General features: G+C 47.5%; 1 protein-coding gene across 4 annotated transcripts in view; it reads right to left on the bottom strand.

Moving 5' to 3' along the window:
• The window catches only part of PDE4B (phosphodiesterase 4B), a 197,714-nt gene that overhangs the window by 16,429 nt on the left and 160,160 nt on the right, over nucleotides 1-21,125 (bottom strand). For 3 of the 4 annotated variants that reach the window (XM_027719023.2, XM_027719025.2, XM_027719024.2), the window contains one exon: nucleotides 12,498-12,610. In XM_027719023.2, coding sequence (XP_027574824.1) covers nucleotides 12,498-12,610 — 113 coding nt within the window. Of the gene's footprint in view, nucleotides 1-12,497; nucleotides 12,658-21,125 lie in introns of all 4 variants that reach the window. The other variant, XM_027719029.2, reaches the window with a different exon arrangement.

Raw genomic sequence — 21,125 nt, 5'->3', positions numbered from 1 at the left:
TGACCCCATCACTCCTCACAGTGACGTATTTTCACTGGTCACAAGCACCAGCCAGTGACACGTGAGCACTCCCACAGCCTGACAGCCAAGCATGTGCTAAAACACTCTCTGGATCCAGGCCTTTATCTTTACAAGGAAAACACCATAATCAGATGATCACACAAATGACTTTTAAGCACCGCTGAATCAGTCGGGTTTTCTATACAATCACTCCTTTCAGTTAAATGATCCCAAGTGATGGACAAACATCTGATAAAAATGCCTTTACCTCACAACTGGCTCCATAAAGCACAAAAAGGGCAGCTGCTCCCTTTTCACAGCAGCACAGAGCAATTAAATGGTCTGCACAAGGTCACCCAAGCCATCTGCAGCAGAGATGAGGACAGATAAACGACCTCAGGATCCTCATATCCGATCTGTAACAGGGAATCTGTCCCCCACAGCTCCTCCAACAGCCTTAATCTCCTTCACTTTTCCAGACTTTTAATCAGCAACCTTTTATAAACACAGGCAGCAGAATCAAAGCACTGCTAGAAGAACTATCAGAGCCAAACCCAGCTGAGACACCCACGGAGCTGTGGGAATTCTCACAGGATTTGCAAAGTTTATTATGATTTGCCATCTGAACGATGCTGGCACCTAAGCAAGATTTACTTAATAACATGATGCCCTTTCAAAAACATACAGTCCAGCATGGACCAAGGCATGCCGGCTGTCTTCACTGCTCATGGGGTGTATTTGGGATTTTTCCTGAGCTACCCTTGATGTCAGGATGCCCTGGCAAGTGCTCTGCCACTTGCCTGCACGGAGCAAGCAGTTTGCTGCCTCTGCAGGGATCAGTGGCTGATGTCATGAGCAAACCTCTGTAACGATCAGGTCCTTAAATCGATGCGACAGCAAAGGGTAAAACAAACAGATTGCAGGTAGTGATGAGAAAATGCCAACTGCTCCATGCCAGGCAAACACAGCGATGGGGCTTCAGAGAGCTCATGCTCTCCCCTCGTAATTATGGTAATGCCCATCAGCAACATGGGCAATTACGGTAATGCCCATCAGGAGCATGTGGACCTGTGCTGCGATTTTCATTATTAATAATCATCTCAGTGCCTTTTCCAAAGGAATTTAGCACTGATAGCCTTGCTGCACAGATGGGAACTGAGGCACGTGCATGCACAAGAGTGGACACAGGAGGGAATGACTTTTAAGGGTGCTTCCCTTAAAAAGAATTAAAATCAGGAAAAGGGCTCAGTGCTCCCTTCCCTCTACCCGAAACTCCAACCACAGGACCATGCAATTAACACAATCAGCTGATGAGAAGAGTGCAGACAATGGAAATAAGATGAAGCTCAACTGCAATTTTCCATATCCAAAGACACACGGCTGTACAGCCGACCTTCCCAGCGAGTCACCACACTCTGGAACCATCTGGAGGGTTGTGTGAGAAACAGCCACAGCACTGCATGGAGCTTTCCTGTTCTGCATGCTCTGAAGTAACTGCAGAAGTCATCTGCACCAAATTAGGTCTACAAGAATTGAATCATTCTTTGATTACCAGTAGTGACCCTATCCCAGGCATCCTCTGGTTGAGGGAATCCACAGTTTCTTTCCAGCTTTCCAGTCATGCGTGCGGGCGGTTATTTCCTTGATTACCATTGGGAAAGTTCACTCACAGTTCCCCTCTTGCCTGCCCACACCAAACCCTCACTGCTTAGGATTTTTCTCCACCAGAAGTTGCAATATTTGTATTTACTCCTTCACTGGAGTGTGGGGCAGAAGAAGAAACTTTGGCCTAATTTAAGATAGAATTTGCCAGATGTAGGAGCCCAACTGCATTGAGAGGGCTCTGGCTCTGGGCTCACTGTGTGTGATAAAGGGTGACCTTACTGTGGCCCTCCAGTGTCTAAAGGGGCTCCAAGAGAGATGGAGAGGGACTTGGGACAAGGGCCTGGAGGGACAGGACAAGGGGGAATGGCTTCCCACTGCCAGAAGACAGGGTTAGATGGGATATTGGGAAGGAATTCTTGGCTGTGAGGGTGGTGAGGCCCTGGCCCAGGTTGCCCAGAGAAGCTGTGGCTGCCCCATCCTTGGAAGTGTCCACGGCCAGGTTGGACAGGGCTTGGAGCAACCTGGGCTAGTGGAAGATGTCCCTGCCCATGGCAGGGGGTGGAACAGAATGAGCTTTAAGGTGCCTTCCAACCCAAACTATTCCATGATTCTATGGTATGACTCAGATGGGAATGGGGAAATGTCCCTGGTGCTTCAGTATGGAAATTCCCACTCTTCTGGCTCTTTATGGAAGGAGCAACTCTATTTCTCTCTTAGGGAAAGCCATGAAGAAGGACAGACAGTTCTTGGCCTTTTCAGTCCCGCACTGGCTCCAGTGATAAATCCTGCTGTTATTCCCGTTCCTATGCCCCTTTGGAGTACAGCAGCAGAGGTGTTCCTGGTGCATCACAGGCAGAATAAAGACAGGAGGATGTATCTGCTGCTGATGTAAATCCTTTGAAGTCAATTTATACCAGCTGGGGTTCCCTGAGGCCAAGAGTCCTTATGCAAAGAGGCTGCTTAAAAAAGTTTTAGTCATTTGCAGGAGCTGAGGGCAATTCCAAGATAAAAGAGCTGCTCAGATGCTGTGGGGCTCCGTCCTGGAGTACCTATGGAGAGAGGGGTCCCACCCCACACTTTGATGGAGGAATCTCGGTGCAGATCTCCAGTGTGTTAAAGTGTTTATAAACTCCCTTCCCGGTGACCCACCCTTCTGACGCAAACGTTACATCCCTCGCTCCTCCACCGCTCCTAGAAATCCCCAGAACAAAAGGATTTGTGGTACGAGGGTTACTTTCGCCTTTGATTCCGCACAGAAGCAGCTGGGCTGAATCCTCCTCACTTAATTACTCAGGTAAATTACTGCAGGTCCAGAGGCGCAATTAAACTTCGGTGCAACTCCATTTAACAGCTCTACTCCTGGGAATAGTTGGATGCCCAGCTCTGGGAGCTGGGAGGAGCTGACGCTCACCTGCCCGTGTGACGGAGCGGGAACGATAGTCCCATCGGAAATTATTTACACACAGGAGGGAAATTACTCATTCGTGTGTACGGCAACGGGGTCAGACAGCCAGTGTGTAATGCTTCTGTCTGGACCTCTGGGTGATCAGAACGGATGGATGGGACAGTCTACTGCAGATTTTAAAAAATATGGGATTAATATTCCCCGTGCTTGAGAAGCTTGAAGCTTGTTATACCCAGCCCTCTCATTCCTGTATTGCACAGAGACCGAATCCTTAAGCAGACCAAACTCCTGGATTTTTGAAGTACGGATCACTTCTTTTGTTGTTTCTTGGCAAGTTTGCAAGTCAAGAGTTAAAATTCTTTAATTTGTAGGAGCAGTAACCCTGCTTATCTGTGTTTTCTTGCTCTTACATCACTTACAGAAAGGACCGTGTCAAACAAATTTGCAGCAGTCCTTGTTACTTCATAATTCCTACTGATTTTCCTTTCTAGGCACTCACATGGAGGGTGATGGGAAGGTGCATTAAAACGCTTAAATAAAAAAACCAAACCTGTTTCACCCTAATCAGCACTAAAGGAAAAAGTTTTCAGCTGTATTTCAGTGCCTGAAGAAAAGTGGAATGGTTGCAGTCAACTATCAGTCATTAAAAAAATCAAATGTTTTTTCAACTCTTTCTAGTTCTTGTTTCCTAAAACAATATCATGTTTAATGTGCTAGAAACTATTTTTAATGAGATACAAAGTACTATTTGTTTTTTGGGGTTTTTTTGTTTTCCCTTCAGCTTATTTTTTAAACCAAAAAGTAAACACACGGTTATGAAATCTCCAATTTCACATCAAAGCAGAGTTGATTTATATATATGTTCAAAGGAAGACTTTAAAGGAGCAACATCATGACCAACTTGTTGGCCTGATGTTATTAGAATAATTTAAAAATCCACAATGTAAATGTTGATAAATAAATAGCATGTTGCCATAAATCAGCATGTGGCTGCTCATGAAAGCAATAACATATATCTGATGTAGACAGAACAATATTCAGATTTTACCCGTGAAGTTTAGCATTTCTGAGAGCAGCAGAACCTCCCTTGGGTGGGACGGATTTACGCAACACGGGGTTTAAAAAAGTGATGAATTGGAACCTGAAGCGGAGTGTGCCTTTCCAGCTCATTTCCAGCCAAATGAGACTTGAAATATGCAAATTGCATTCGAATGCCGGAAAGAAAAAACTCCCTATAGGATCCTGCCCAAGGAAAGCACTGTGGATTAGCGCTGCTTCGAAACCATACTGAATTTGTTCATTTCAAAGCAGGCTCGGGGCATGTTACTCACTTGCTGGGAACGGGTAAGGCAGAGGAAAAACCCCTCCACCCGCTGCGGGGGAATGGGTAAGGTCATGGAGAAACCACCCCCTTTGCTTTCCTGAAAATGAATGTGTCATGTGTTTATAAGGTGTGCCTGCCTGGGTTTGTGTTGGCACACGGAGAAATGCCTGCAGGGCCAAATCTGCTTGCTGCCTCCTCTGGCGGGCAGTCCCGCAGGCAGCTCCGGCCCAGGAATGCCCGCCTCGGTGTATCCAACACCATGGATGCACCTGGGATCCAACAGATCTTGGTTTAGGTTTACATTTGGGATCCAACAGACCCTGGGTTAGATTTACATTTGGATTGATATGAAATACTAGGACTGGGAGAGTTTAAGATTTCACAGAATCCTAGAATGGTTTGGATTGGCAGGGGACCTCGAAGAACATCTCATTCCAGCCCCCTGCCATGGGTAGGGAGACCTTCCACTAGACCAGCTTGCTCCAAGCCCCATCCAACACTTATTTCTCCCCGTGTGATGTGACAAGGCACACACTGTGTGTCTCCCTGGGTGGAAAAAACATGTCAGTGGGGTTTGGTCCAGCCTGAAGCTTGAACCGAAGCTTTGGGTTTCTTTGGAAGAAGCTTGGGTTGATTTCTGCGTAATCCAAAATGCTCTTCCTACATGAAGACTAGGCCTCTTCTAGCCAATTAATACAGACTTAATTAATATCTGGAGTCTACATCTCATCCTACTGGATTTTCTATGGATTTCCTCCCCATTAATACCAAACTACACAGGGCAAGAACCACTCAGAAGCTCAGCAACGATCTCCACAGAATGGCACTCTCTGTCCATCATTGAAAGGTTCATTTTATAAAATAAATTGCGCTGTTGGGAGGAAGAACCACACAAGTGGCACATCACAGCCAAGGGGTAACTGCTGAGAGCAGTGTCACCTTTCCTGAGAAAGGTGGTACCCATCACCAGCTGAATGCAGTGGGGTGAGTGTTCATACCAGTTTCTCATCCTAGCACTGCCCTTATTCTTTACGCAAATAAGAGGTGAGAAAATAAGAGCAGAAACAAGCAAAAACGCTCATTCTGCAAAATCATTTTTAGAGTTTTACTAGGTGGAAAAATGTTCGTTGTGTTACCTGCAAAAGGAGAATCGGGAAGGAGAGGTGATGAGAACCAGCCCATGCTGAAGGCAAGGAAGCACCAGCAAAATTAAAACCTACAGCAGCTTGTTTGTTGACACAAAGTTGATTAAAGAAAGACCTGATGCAGCTGACAACATCTGTGGCCTGGAGAGCAGATAGTGCTGCAGGAGGCTGCAGATCTCAGACCAAAATCTTGTGTCAGTCACACCCATGCAAACCACACTGCTGAGGCCTTCAGTGCCAGAGGAAGCCAAACAACTACGTAAGGAGAGCCCACAAACCACCCAGCCACTTGCAGGGAGCAGGCAGAGCCATCCCTACTCTTCCGTGGAATCAGGAGATGCTGGACATTTGGATTAAATAACCTGGATTAGAGTCTCAATCTTCAGAAAAAAAACCCAAACCAAATCAAACAAACAACAAACAACTGAGAGGGAAGAGCATTTGTCATTTAACAAGAGAGCAATGCAATTAAACACAGGATTTTGTTAATCGTATGAAGTAGCAATTTAAATTTAATTTAAATTTGAATCAAGCTCTGCAGTCATCATTTAGGCAAATTCAGCTGGGGTTTTACCTGAGTAGGAGAACAGGCTCTGGAAAATTCAAATAACTTTGTGCCCTGAGATGACTTTTCAAAGATGCCCACGATGAAAAAAACTGGCAATTTTTAATCGACAGAAGTCTGTTTTCTTCAGAAAACACGGGACAAAAGAGCGAGTCCTGGGAAGAAGTCAGTTAAAGTCCTGGCAAGAAGTCAGGATAGCTCTACAATACAGTATCCCCCCCCAAATGTGGTAGTTGGTCCTGCCAAAATGAAAATGAGCCTAATCCAAGCATCAAAACCATACAGAAGGCACTAATTAATGTAAATACATTTAAATGAAAAATCCTTCTCACATAGAGATAGGCAAATGCACTGCAGAATCATTTTTCTGTGCTAAACCAGCACATCATTTAGCTATGCTAAACCAGCAGCAAGGTGAGGCACTTCTGGTTTGTTGGCTTTAAACACTGAGCAAAGGCTTTAATCGGAGGAATCTCTCCCTCTAAAGAGCTCTGATGATGAGTCTTCAACGCACTAAATCTCCACAACATGTCCTGCCTTTGATAACGCACCATCTTTCAATTAGGTTTCACTTAGTGCAAATATTTGGATCACCAAGTGCCCCAGTGAATGCAGTTGCTCTGCAACTGGGTGAAAAATTAAGGACTTGGAGTCAGATTATGGAAACTGGCCCAGTCCACAAAATCAGGATCAAAAGTAGGACTGCTCCAAGTATTAAGCCCTGCTTTGAAACCCTTCATAGCTCACCTTCATTTTAAGTGATGCTTCTCTTCTGGGATGTCACATGTCTCCAGTATCCTTGCTTCACTCCAGAGAGGTCCCTGCTCTGAACAGTTAGTCACTCTCTAGTTCTGCCCTCAGATCATGATTCATTTAGAACCTGCCTTTGAGCTATTATTTATTTAAGCCCCACCCTAATATGTTATAACGTAGAAGTCTGAGAATGCAGAACTCTTAAAACCCATCGTGTCCTAGTAAAAGCAGGATTGTTTAAAGGACATGCCAGAAGGTCCTGGGCACCGTTGTGTCTGGGAGGAGGGATGACAGGTCCCCACAAAGGCTCCCGGGAAGAGAAATTTGAACCAAATTTCTACCCCCAAAGTCTTCATCTCTGCATCAGCAGCACATATGCTGCGTGTGGCTGTGGGACCTCCCTCAGATGGGCTTTTCCCACACATTTACCACATCAGTCCCAGAAGATGAGAAAGCATCCACCACTCAGAGTCCCTTTGCTCTAGGAGGATATCTGAAACAGTGTTACTGACTCCTAATCCTGTACCCACACTTCCCACAGCCAACGCTGCAGATTTCCAATATTTCATTTTTTAAATATTTGAATCGGTTTAACTAGGATATCTGACAGCCTAGAGGGCTGGCAAGAGCAAAATAGTAGATTGTTAAATGCATATGGCCCCAACTATCCGCACCCCACTTTTATGGCATATTTCACAGAATCATAGAATATGCTGAGTTGGAAGGGACCCATCAGGATCATCGAGTCCAACTCCTGATTTTTATGCACTTATAAGCTAACTGATACAACCAGAATGATATATATTTTAGAGGCCAAAGAGAAAAGGAGGAAGAATATGATGGATACAGAGACAGCTACTCTAGAAGTCCATATATCATGATGATGAGAACTGATACAGAGGAGCTGACTCGGACCAAGCTTTCCAAATCCTGAACATCCATGAGGAGCTTTGAGGGTTTTCACAGACTGGGTCAGAGCCAGTTCCCTCCTCACCCAGCAGCCTTCTCTGGAACCTCTTGTTCATCACTCCTGAGTGTCTCTGTGACAAACCCTGGATTCCGCATCTCTGTAGAAACGCAGTCCCCTGTCCTCTAGGACAAGGACATCCTCACCACGAATGAAACCCCATCAAACAGCACAAAGATGGAGATAACACTCCCATCCTCAGCCCTAAAGAGCTCCTACCTCCTGGAGCATCCCGCTGGTGTGGTGTCCCGCTCCGCCGCCCGCAGCTGGACGTGAACGAAACAGTTAACGGAGCGCCGACGTCAAAGCGGCACGACGTGCGCGGGGCTCTGCGGGGACCGGCTCTGCGGGACCGCGGGGAGCAGTGCCAGGGGCTGCTCCGGGAGCACAGCTCTCCCAGCTTTCCAGCCCCCGCTTCCGTACCGCCAGTGTCCGCGGGCGAGGGGAATACCGGTGTGCGGCCGGGGAACCGCGTGCGGAGCTCAGTGATTCATCCCCGCTTGTGAAAACAGGAGACGTGGAAGTCTCTTTGTTTCTCCGGCTGCTGCACCAGCGAACAGACCTCTCTTTGTGCGGCGCTCGGCTATTTTAAAGCTTATTAAACAAAGGAAGTTACAGCGAAAAGCAAGGGAAAGACTAAACAGCTCGGCACCACTTAAGGGAAACATCACGTAGGAAGGGGACGATATTGGGGGCTGACAGACTGGCAGGAGGGAGGAGGACGAGCGGGGACGTTGTGCAGCCCGGCACATACACCGCTGGCACTTGGCCCCGCGCCGCCCTCGACCTCCACCGCGGACCTCAGCAGTTTACATTAGTGTCCAGATGTTTATTTAGCCACTCTCTCCTGAAAGCGAGGTGCGGCCTTGCTCCTCTTTTCTGACCGAAATGCCCTTTGAAACACAAGCAAAACGAAATCAGTTCTGTTTATCTTAGTTGCTTCTGGCTCACGAGCTATCAAGATACAAGCGCGGAGCCCCGTTGTGCTGCTGCTCCGAGCTGCTGGCTGGACACGGCCCTCGGTGGCAAGATTTGAGTTGTGCTATCCAGCACTTGGGAGTAACAGAGATGTCTTTAAAGACGAAATAAGATAATTTAAGGATTTACTCTGCAGTGGGTGTAGTTGCACGAACAGCCTGGGAAGAGAAGTGGGTTTTCAAAGTCCGAGAGCACACAGCAGGAACTCTCATTACACCATCTCTGTCCACCTAAACTTTGAATATTCCCACAGACCACAAATGACATTATCTGGACTTGATAGACTGCAAAAGGCTCTAAATGAGACTGGTCTAATTTAAGGAGATGGAAAGGTGCTGCTTAGCACCTTTTGGGTGTATCCTGCATGGACAGGGAGGTAGCTCCTGAGAATCAATATATTTACTTCATTCCTCAATTTTATCACATTATGGCTCCATAAAAACTTGGAGATGGCAAGACCAGCACTTCATCTGGGAAAGATACTTGTTCCCTCTTATGAATCAGGGGATGCACTGAGCACATCCTCCCTCAGATCCCAAATGCTATATTAGGGAACAGAGCTGAGCAGGTCCTGCATTTCTGTCTGCAGGACAAGTGAGGCTGGGGACAGCTGCCCAATGCCAAACACAACGTTACAGGGTGGCCACCAAGAGAGAAAATACCCCCTTCCTCATCATCAGGATCTTGAGTCACAAACCCTTCTGAGAAATAGAAGTTGCTTGAGCTGGGAGCTGGAGAGGGTGATAAATGCAGGAATAAAAGAATACATATGTTACAATAACGTAAATAAGTGTGGTCTGCTTCCTCAGGCAGCACTGAGTGCCTGCAGAGCTTCTTATAGGTAATTTTGTTTCATTGCAAAGCCGCAGGGCCACATCAGCTCACAGCAAAAGATCAGTATAGCGTTAGGAAAATAAATTCCCTTCATGTCAGTTGCAACCAGGTAATTTTGCAGGTAATTTTTTTTTCTCTGCTTTAGAAAGGTAAGGGCACTGTGCACAGTCAGTCCTGCAGCTGGAGCCGCGAGGGCTTGGGCTGGTTTGCAGATCAAGCACTGCTCGGATAATGCGTCAGGACTCAGGAACACTGACAGCACTCCAGGGCACAGAGTTCCCTCTTTGCCAGTTTTCTGTCGGATCCCAGCTCCTGGGACTGCAGGTCCCACTGTGCAAGCGGCAGTGCTCCCTCTGCTCGCACTGATGTCAGCGCAATCGGCTCGTTAGCTCACTGGAAGATTGGCTGCTCATTTCCTCACTCCTCCTGTCATTAACTCACAGCTTAAAAAAGTATACGCACATGTTTTAACCGCTGCTTTCCGAAACCCATCAGCTCAAAGCCAGGATGCCGTCCTGCATGGCGCTTCCCCCCAGCCACCGATTCCTTTCTTGTGCAGGGCTTCTGAGAATCACCCTGCGAACACGTATGCTGAGATCCTCCCTCTCTCTCTGCTGTTGTTGCAACTCTGGATTTTCTAAACTACGTCTGTCAGGAAGGAGACAGGAAATTCGAGTCACACTTGCAACAGCTGTGCCATGCCTACTATCAGTCTCAAATGACGTAGTTTGGCTTGGGTGGCGCAGGGCCAGGAACTGGCGAGAGCGGAGGTCAGGAAGATAGGTCACTGTTTATACTGCTCCTGCACTTGGGAGCATGCCGAGGCTATTTGCTTTCTTCCTATCTATACTGTTTCTCCTTCCGTTTTTCTTTAATAATGTGGAGCCCAAGCATCCTGTTTTCAAAACATCTGACTGTTTTGCTATTTACCGGTGACAAATTGAAATGCCTTTGAGTGAAGCTGGCAGTGGGATACTTGGCATAGGGAAAGACCTGCCTGATGGAGGACAGTTGCAGCCTTCTCATGAAGATGCAGGTTTCCAACCTCGCACTGTCAGACTGTCAGACTGCAGAGTCTGCCACCAAACCCCAAAAACCACAAACCCCTCAAATTATGGGGGGTTGAAACGAGATGATCTTTATGGTCCCTTCCAACCCAAACCATACCATGAATTGTGTCAATATTTACTGCTGCTGAGGAAAGGGAAGCAAGGTGTGAGGCCATTTTATGCTTCTCTCTCACAGATGAAAACTGTGAAACTGGAAGTTGACCAAAAAGCGCAAACATTTCAGAAATGGGTTATGAAAGAACAAAGTTTCAGGAACCTTTAGCTTGACCTAGCTGTAAGTCATCTGCACAAAGAGAGACCACAACTTTTAATTGCTACATAAGCAATTTAGTTAAATCTTTCACCTTCACAAGTCCAGATTTGTCACTCAGCAAAAATAAGTAACCTCAAACTGAAGGGCATCAGTGTCCATATTGGAGGTGCAGCCTAAACCCTTCTCAACTTTCATCCGGCCTTCCTTCAACACAAACTCAAACAAAAAAATAATATTCCTTTCTTGAAAGCTATAAAACTTTTACTGCTTCCTTTGCCCCTGCACATCATGGTAATCACTACCAGAGGAGGAAGCTAAAACAACATGTGATTTATTTGCTTAACCATTTTCCAAAAACTCAGTTTATGATTCAGCATTTCTGATTTCAGTAATTTCCAATTAAGAAAAAAATAATAATAACATGGGGTTCGTGCAGAACTGGGTTTAAAACCACGGCAGTTGGGCAAAGAGGAGGTGGTGGAGGCGGTGGGCATAAACCGCATTCTGAATCCCACAGCCAGAGCGGGATCGGGCTGGGAATGCGGGACCGTGACCGCTTTAGCAGATAACGCGGGGCTGGAACCGCTGTCTTGGATCCTTGGAAGAGGCAGGCACGGGGCTGGGAGCTACCAGCCCGTCCCGCGGGTGTGCCGGCTCCGCTGGCAGCCCCGGGCAGCGGCGGGGAGGCGGCCCGGCCCCGGGGCAGGGAGAGCAGTCTGCCCGCAGCGGCCGCCCCGCGAGGGACGGGCGGGCTCGGGGAGATGCGGGAGCGAAGCTGGGCTGATGCGGGGGAGCCCGGATCCAGCGGGGAGCGGGGCTGGAACACCAGCTCCCAGAAGTTGCATACAGGCGCTCAGACCTGGCGTTTCGCTTTCCTCCCTTCTCTGCTGCTTCTCAGGATACTCCTGGGACTCTGCTCTCCTCCTGACTTTAAACACACTTCAGCACTTTACTCCTCGCAAAAAAACTCACAACTCCCCTTTCGCTCACATTAGAAACCCCGAAAGAGCTGCTGCCCTCAGAGATCATTCCCTGTGCACCATCCTTCCCTTCGCACCCTCAACATGGGCTGCCAAGTGATGCCGAGCCAGCCCAGCGCATTAAAAACCAAATTAAAACGCTACCGAAAGCCAAAACAGCCATAAAATCCCGGACCACAATGTTGACAGTTCGCCGTTATTACGGACAGACAACAATGAAGTTAATTGACTTTTGGAGTGGTAAGCTGGTAAATGCGTTTGCACAGTGTTCCTGGTCATGTCGGCTCCAAGGGACCAGCGATAACTGAAACCTCTTTAATTCTCAGAAATGAGCCTGCGGCAGCGATCACTCTTCTCTCTCCACGCCACCCCGTACTGCCCTCCCCATGCCACCCCGGATCGCCCTCCCCTCACCGCCCCGGATCGCTCTCTCCACGCCGCCCGCTGCAGGTTTTTCCTGGCCGTGCCTCCACGCACCCCCTTTCCCGACACTAACTTGGAGTTGCCGTCCTGGACAGACGCGCAGACTGGTTGGGCATCGGGCTGCCGTGCCCCGCACCGCACCGCATCCCTGTCCTGCATGCCCACTGCGCATCCCCGTCCCGCATATGGGCTCACCTTGTTGGATGCCATCTCGCTGACGGAGCGGTAGGTCTGGATGGTCTCCAGCTGATCCAGGCACCAGTCGAGCTCCTCCAGCGTCTCCATGGCCAGCTTCTGGTAGGGCTCCTCTGCGAAGAGGCACACGGACATGTATTCGGGTTGGCGCTGCGGCCGCCTGTCCATGGCGGGGCCGCCCGAGCCGCCCCCAGCGCCGCCGGAGGTGCCGCTCCGCTCCCTCATCACGCGGCCGCCGCTGCGCTGTCCCGGCCGCCGGCAGCGAGTCCCCGCCCGCCGCTGGCACCGGCCCGGCCCCGGCCCCGGCCCCCGCCCCGGCCCGCCCCGGCCCTGCCCCCGCGGCACGGGGGGAACCGCGCGCCCCCCGGGCAGGGCCGGGCAGGGCTCGGGGAGCGTCAGTCCCTTTCCCCCGTCCCGGCTGCTGCGGGGCTGGGGCCGCCCCCGCCGCTCCGCGCTGCCCGCGCCCGGGATGATGGTTCTGAGCCAGCCCCGCTCCCCGCCCGGCCGGGACCTGCAGCTGCCAGAGCCTGCACCCCAACAGCACTGAGCCTCAACGACAGCACTGCTCCTGAACAGCCCTGCTCCCCAACAACAGCCTCGAACCCCAACAGTCCTGCTCCTGAACAGCCCTGCTCTCCAACAGCCCTGCTCTCCAACAACAGCCCAGAACCCCAACAGTCCTGCTCATGAACAGCCCTGCTCTCCAACAGTCCTGCTCTCCAATAACAGTCGTGCTTCCCAACAGCCCTGCACCTCAATAGTCCTGCTCCCTAACCCTGCCTGGTTCTGCTCCCCATCAGCCCTGCTTCCCAATCCCAACTAGTCCCATTCCCCAACCTCTCCAGCCCTGCCTGGTCCCACTCCCCAGTCCCAGCAGCCTTGCTTCCCAACCCTGCCTGGCCCTGCTCCCTGTCAGCGCTGGCTCCCCAGCTCTGCTGGCCTTGTTCCCTCCCAGCTTTGCCCATCAGCCCCACACCCCCTGGTCCCACTTTCTGCTGTGCTCCCCAGCAGGCCCCGCACCCTGACCCTGCTCCTGCTCCCTGCTCCCACCGAGCTGTGCTCCCTGACCCTGCCAGCAGGACAACATGCTCCGGAGCGGCTCTCGGCGTAAAAGTTAAGGTTTACATAAGCGGATACAGTGAATCATAAAATCTCCCCATGAATGTAACTGCTTCTCATAATGCTGGTGACATATGCTTACCCCATAAATCTGTCAAAGTTAATGGATTCAGCATTTCTAATGGCACTGGCTGAGCAGGTAACAGTGACATCAGAGGTCAGAATTGTTAAGATACACACTCAGTGAAGGATCTGCTCTATAGCACACACGCTGTAGCTCCAGACATGCGCACCCCTGCCTTCCCTACCAAACCCTCGTGTTCCTGGGAGAAGGAACCACACTTTGTGCTGTTATCTGCCTTCCTAAGGACACATCCCCTCCATCATTCACCATAAAGCAATGGACGTCACTGGGTAGAGACTATACATTAAATATTGAAAATAAATGCTGCCAAAGGATAATTCAGCAATAAACTTGGCACAGACATGTTTTAAAGGTTCTGTAAATCCAAATCTTTTTGGCATTGAAAGTTAATGGTTTTTTTTCTGTGCTCACAGAGCTCCAAACACGACAAGTCATCTCATTCCTGCATATTTCTGTACTGCATGTATTAAAAAGCAAGTGGAAATGGCCAAAACACACAGAACTCGGTGTGTTTTCCTTTCTAACAGGCATATTTTCTATCAGCTACTTTATCATGTTGAACTCGAAGGACTCAAATTCCTTGTTACAGAAAATGTTTAGATCGATAAAACTAAACAGGCTAAATCATGAGTTTGGGAATAGGAAAAAAAACCATCTCCTCAGACAACCTATAGACCATATGTTTAAATACTGAACCATACTGTGTCATCTTCCTGTGTTCTCCTGCTCTGAGACTCCTCAGGAAGAAGAACCACAACATTTGTGCATTCCTGAGGAGGAGAAGGAACAGGTTCACAGAGACTGTGGCACAAGACCCTAATATTAGTCTTTTGGGGGATTTCCAGTCTTGCCCAGGGCTGGGGTTGCAGTACCCACTGCCCTTGTCACTTTGCTTCAAATCTTCACCTCCAAAAGAACCATCAGGACAAAGCAAGACCAGGAATAAAAATTTACACTTGATATCGAAGGATCTCTGTTCCCCAGAGCTGAAAAATGGTTCAGGAGATTCCCTTACTTTGTAATATGAGTTTTTTGTAATAAAAGAAAAAAAAACAAACCAAGGAAAGCTATTACATACTAAGGAGATCAATATGAATTAGGAAACTTCGAAGCTTAGGTATAGAGTAAGAGGGTTTGACTCTAAACACTTTATATTTATTTTTGGCTTTTGGAAGATGAAACAAATATAGAGTGAATACTGTATACATTTGCAATGTTTTTCAGAATTTTTAGCAGAGTGTATCAGGACACTTGTGCAGAAGAACTCTCCTTCCTTCTGTGAACAGTGGGGGTCCCTTGAGGCTGCAGCCTGGTTTAGTAATGTAAAACATGAGCATTATCATTTGCCTGGGCCTTTTCCTTAAAAACATTTAGAGGCCAACAGATTAACGATTTAAATGCAGACAAAAACTTCCACTTAAAATATCTCATTTCAATAGCAAAGTCACACTAAAGTGAGAGCAAACAGTTCTTACGAAATATCATTTTAAGGGGAAAAAAGGGTGAGTTCTGCTGCTGTCCCAGTCTAGAAGTGGATTTCCACATAAAAGCACCGTGAACATTTTATTTCAGAACTTGCTTTTTTTTCTGACACTGGCCAGCCTGCCCACAGCTCCCTCTGGGTCTTGGGACCCAGCAGAAATGCACCACCTGCATCCCTGGGTAGCCCTTCTTAGGCGTCTTTTGGTTTCGACTTATCCAAATATTTATTTATTTTCACTCATTTTCTTAAGCAAACAAGACTGGTGAAATGGTGCTCTAAAGATGTGCAAGTGCCTTCCAGCATCTCCTCCCTCCCTGCCCTCTGTGGTCATCAGTCAGTCATTTCTAAACCTGCTGCTGATTTTGGCTCCAGTTGCTTGGTCAGTAAGTACGTCACAGATACCACATTCCCACCCATTTCAAGAAATTAGACAAGCAGGCAGAAGAAGAGACACTATCCTCCTTGACAGCAGGAAGAGAGCCCAAGTTCACTCCTTCTTAGAAACTCTCTAACTGTCCCCCAAAGTCACCAAGTGACGCAGTTTGAGACAATCAACCCGGAAACCCAAACCCCAATTCTTATCAAGCCAGCCCTCCCTGGCTAGTGCAGCTCCACTAACTCTCTGTTAACTTGTTGTGACTGTTTACAAATAAACTGTGAAAGGACACTCTAGGATTCCACTCATAAGGCTAAGCAGTAGATGCTTTTTCCAAAACAGGACGTAAAATTAAAATACATACTCCAAATCCCTGGGAAATGTTGTAAGATACACAGCTACCCAAAAATAACAGGCAGGTATAAGGCTAGTTAGAAGTTGTTCTTCTACAAATGTAAAAATTTTGTGTGGAAATGATCTTAAAAGGGAATAATGAACATTTTCTAGCTTTCTTAATATTTAATATTCATGGATATCATAAAATTGTTTGGGTTGCAAGGTACTTTAAAGCTCATCTTGTTCCAACCCCCTGCCATGGGCAGGGACACCTTCCACTAGACCAGGTTGCTCCAAGCCCTGTCCAACCTCGCTAAGAATTCCTTCCCACTATCCCATCTAACCCTGCCCTCTGGCAGTGGGAAGCCATTCCCCCTTGTACTGTCCCTCCAGGCCCTTGCCCAAAGTCCTTCTCCAGCTCTCTTGGAGCCCATTTAGGCACTGGAAGGGACTCTAAGGTCTCCCTGGATCCTTCTCTTCTCCGGGCTGAACACTCCCAGCTCTCCTAGCCTGGCTCCAGAGAAGAGGACAAAGATGAAGTGCCCTGGGATTCTCTCACCGAGTGGCATCTGTGTTGCTACAGTGATTCACATAAACAGTAAACAGAAGTTTAGATGCTACATGACATGTTCTTTCCCTGAATCCAATGTGAGCATCACACTGACATCAGCAGTGCAACGGCCTCTGCCAGAAACACTCCTAAACCTTCTTCACTCACAGACTTTGATAACCTTCCCGGTACAGCTGAGGCATACGGTCACTCACGGAAACAGCCCTGCAATTTCTGGATATGGTCTCCTGGAATCCTACATGATGCCTCTTCAAGTGTATCACGTTTCAGTTTATATTTGGGTGTTGCATAACCAAGCCCTAACCCCTAAAGTTATAACCGTTGTTTTGTCATTTTTTTCTAGGGCCTTACCATGAAATCATTTCTGAGACAGAATAGGGAACTAAGTAATGAAAGGAGGTAGTTTCAGTTTTTAAATGGTGTTTGTGCAGGCCTTTTGGTCATGGTGGCAATCTAGCAGGAACTGAGGTGACATTTCATCACAAGACCTGACTTTCTGCCAGTCCCTCTGAGGACAGACTGGCTGATCCTTCAGAAGCAGCACACCACTTCATGTTCTCCAGTGGCACTTGGAACGCTCTGATGTACTGAAATGCAACTCAGTTATGTGCCAGTATTTTGCAACAACTGCATTTTCGGTATTTTTTGCCATCTATTTCTTTTCCAGCTCTGTAAGGTGATGGAAGACACAGTATCTCTCACTAGAGAAATGACTTAGCAGACCGTTTTTAGAAGCTTTTTCCCATTTACTGACTTGTCTGTTCTCTCATTTTTCTCTCACAGTCATTTAGGTTGGAAAAGCCTTTAAGATCATTGAGTCCAACCCTTCCCCCAGCACTCCCAAGGCCATCATTAACCCATGTCCCTAAGTGCCACATACACATAGTTTTTAAATCCCTGAAGGGATGGGGACTCCACCACCTCCCTGGGCAGCTGTGCCAGGGCTGGACAACCCTTTCTCTGAAGAAATTCCTCCTCATGTCCAACCTGAACCTCCTCTGGCACAGCTTAAGGCCATTTCCTCTTGTCCTGTCCCTTGTTCCCTTGGAGCAGAGCCCAACCCCTACCTGGCTCCACCCTCCTGTCAGGGAGTTGGAGAGAGCAAGAAGGTCCCCCCTGAGCCTCCTTTTCTCCAGGCTGAGCCCCCCCAGCTCCCTCAGCCACTCCTGGTGCTCCAGACCCTTCTCCAGCTCCGTTCCCTTCTCTGGATATGCTCCAGCCCCCCAGTGTCTTTCTTGTTGTGAGGGGCCCAACACTGACCTCAGGATTTCAGGAGTGGCCTCACCAGTGCTCAGTAAAAATAGAAAGAGTGAGAGCTGTTAATAAATATGAACTTGAGGCTTTTTTCTTCTTGAATATTGGGAAAGTGAAAGGATTTGGAGATCATTCTCTTTTCTGGGAGTAGTTCAGTACAAGAGCAAACACACACTTCATCAGGAGGCCCATGAAGTGTTGCAGATGAGAAGGGGGGTTAATATGACAAACTCTTGCCCAACACTCTCCCACCAACCATCCTTCTCCCAGCTCAGAGCTGGCCAGGAAATCTCTGAGCACGAGGGCAATGTTATCTGCAGCTGCAGCCTGGTTCCTCTCTTATCCCACAAACCACTGTCCCCATCCGGTGACCAAATGCCACATGGCCATGTGGCAGCACGGTGAGATGGTGGGGCAGACTCCATCCCCCAAGCTGTGGGAGGGAATGATGGCTTTGCCCTCAACTGATACAGGAGCTGACCCAAGTTAGGAAACGTTTTGAAACTAGATCCAAACGCCCAAATTTAAAGTGGGGTTTGTTTTCTCTCTCCTGATTCCCTTATGATTGTCTCTTGCCATCCCAGTCCCTTTAAGTAAAGACTTTAAGATGTGCCATGTCTTGCTTCTGGCAGAAAGTATAAAGGCTAAAAAGTTTTAAAAGCTTTAAGAGTTGTCAAAATACCACATCCCAAACAGGTAAGTTAAAAAAATTGGAGAGGAGTTGCAATTCTTTTTGCTCAACAGAATACTGCAAGTGACAAAATATGTAAGCTTTCCATGATCTAGAGGTTACTATTCCCAAGAGGATTCAATATTGGGGACAGATTGTCCAATTTGGTGGATGAGAAATGTTGAATACAAATATTTGCCAATATCTGTATAAACTCAGCTCTTCTCAATTCTTAAAGATCAAATTATGGACTGACTGTGCTGATAAAAGACTTAATTTCTAATTCTGCAAAGAAAAGGAACAGTTACTTCTAATGGATCACAACTGTCCTTGTAAACCTTAGGCATGTGGAGTTTAAGACTTAAAAAAACCTCTAATAGTCTCTGTCAAAAAGGGCTGATGAAAAATTCCAAGAGAAACTTTTACAAGGAAGACTAAAATCAAGGCACTGCAGCTTCCAGCAGTGTTCCAAACTTTAGCACAGTATATCCATCCTATTCCACATGCACAGCCACTTGTTTAAAACCTGAAACAGATTAACACTCATAAAAAACAAAAGATGAAAATATAAGTATTGCAGGAGAAAATGCTTCCTACCTCTCACTAGTGCCAGGTTATTAGGTCAATAATGAGCAGATTTGGTGACCGAGCTCCACCACCACTCTTAGGAGAGCTGGGGCTTTTGGGGTCCTCGTGTCCTTGTATGGGAACATGTAAATGTTTATCCTGATGCATGAAACCACTTGCAGGCACTGAAAACCATGCTTTAGGAAATGTCTGGCAAGAAGCTCCCACACTCCCAACTGGAAAATACATTAAGAGTGCAATTTTAAAATGTACCTAATTCTCAGGTGAAGCCAGAAGACTCAGCATTAAGGACTACAGAGGACTAAGCCCAGAATTAGCATTTATCAGGAGACCTGAAGACAACTCATTTCTAATGATAATATATTTATTCTAGATTATCATAACTGTTGTCATTATTAGAGATTACAAAAAAGATTGAGAAGGCAGATTCTCTAGTTAATCATGGGAATGGCAGATTATTATTTGGTGAGTGGATAGATATTATTAATGTTACTGAAGGCTTCATTTATGTTTCTTACTCCTTGACTACTGACTAGAGCTCCTGTCTAAGGAGGGTGGCAGAAGCCCTCTCTGTGGGAGCCTCACATCCCAGCTGATCCATCAGCTAAACCCACCTGTGCTTCAGCTGAGACCTGCTTGAACTTAAATCCTGATGAAGGTTAGAGGACAGAAAAAGGAAGGAGAAAGAAGGAGAAGAGATGGGGAAGAAAGGAGAAGGAGAAGGAGAAGGAGAAGGAGAAGGAGAAGGAGAAGGAGAAGGAGAAGGAGAAGGAGAAGGAGAAGGAGAAGGAGAAGGAATGGTGGTCTGCATGATTTAACAAGGCACCCATGTGGTCCTGACTTAGATAAAAGGACCACAGATCCAAATGGCCAAAGGTGCTCCCTGCCTTTCAACAACAGAAAATGGCTATTTTAACCTCAGAAAGCAAGATTCATTATAACTAATATTGCCCTGCAATAATTATCAGCCAGCGTGTAGCATCACTCCAAAACCCAGGAGCATGTTCAGTAAAACAGGTTTATCAACACAGGACATGCCAAAACTTGATAGAATAGGGCCTTGTGCAGGCTGTCAGCCATTTACCCTTTGCCTTCCCTAATGGATCTGCGGTTGCTTACAGATCGTGTGGACATGTTTACATATTTATCCTTGACAATGCCAAGGGAATAACTGACACCAACTGATTTATTTGTTTAATGTATCCTGTTAGTGCATTCATGACTACCTGTGAGCAGAGAGCTACTTCCTTGAGTTAAACCATTGTTCTAACAGATCCAGCAAAGAGATCTGAGAAAATTGTTCTATAGATGGGTTTGAAAATGCACAAGAAACAAAATCGAAGGCACAGAGCACAACTGCCAGGATTCACTTAAAATCTGTAATGAAAAGGTCTGATAGTACCAACTCACAAACTGCAAGCACTGAAAAACCCCTGTATCCTGTAATTACAGGTTTCTTTTATAGATATCCTGTGAATCTTCCAATATTCAGGGAGTCTATGGAACAGATTTCCAATTTCTTTTTCAAGCATAAAAGCTACACATGCACCTAAAACAAGGTGTTATTTGAAAGCAAGATGTATCCAGCAGAACCACCCAATGCCACACATGCCGGCAATGCTGCCAGAGCCCGAACATGTTCCCTCTTGTAGGTCTACGGACACTTGCGCACTCCCAGTCCGCTGGACCGCGGGGCTGGAATTAGGAGTAATCTAAAATCATGGGAACACCAGAGCATTTAGATGCGCTTCCCCTCCTCCCCACCACTTCATTGTGTGCAATGAAACTAATTATATCTTTTGCAAAGATAAGTGCAGATGTGCTAAGAAAGGCACAAAGCCCCAGCACCCACGGAACAGGTGGAGCCAGTCCGTTCTTGAGCAATTCCCGAACAAATGGACGAGCCTGCCCTTCTCCCCTTGCCCCATCGTATTTTTGGGACTCTGGTCCAACCAGTAACTCTAGCTGCCCCCTCTCACATTTCTCACACCTGCAGCTTTCATCTGGCCTGCAGGGGAGGCAGGAGTAAGAGCAAAGGGTTCTTGTTGGGTGCCCGGCACAGTGGGCACAGGGAGAGCTGTGGAGCGGGGCTGGCGGGAGCCAGAGCGCGGCAGGAGACAGGTCGGCTGCAGCCGGAACGGGCACG

This window comes from Pipra filicauda, unplaced genomic scaffold (genome assembly GCF_003945595.2).
Source record: "Pipra filicauda isolate LSUMZ 115617 unplaced genomic scaffold, ASM394559v2 scaffold295_size919547_pilon, whole genome shotgun sequence".
NCBI classification, from domain to species: Eukaryota; Metazoa; Chordata; class Aves; order Passeriformes; family Pipridae; genus Pipra; species Pipra filicauda.
The sequence above is the reverse complement of the archived record's forward strand: the minus strand, read 5'-3'. Positions and strand labels throughout refer to the sequence as shown.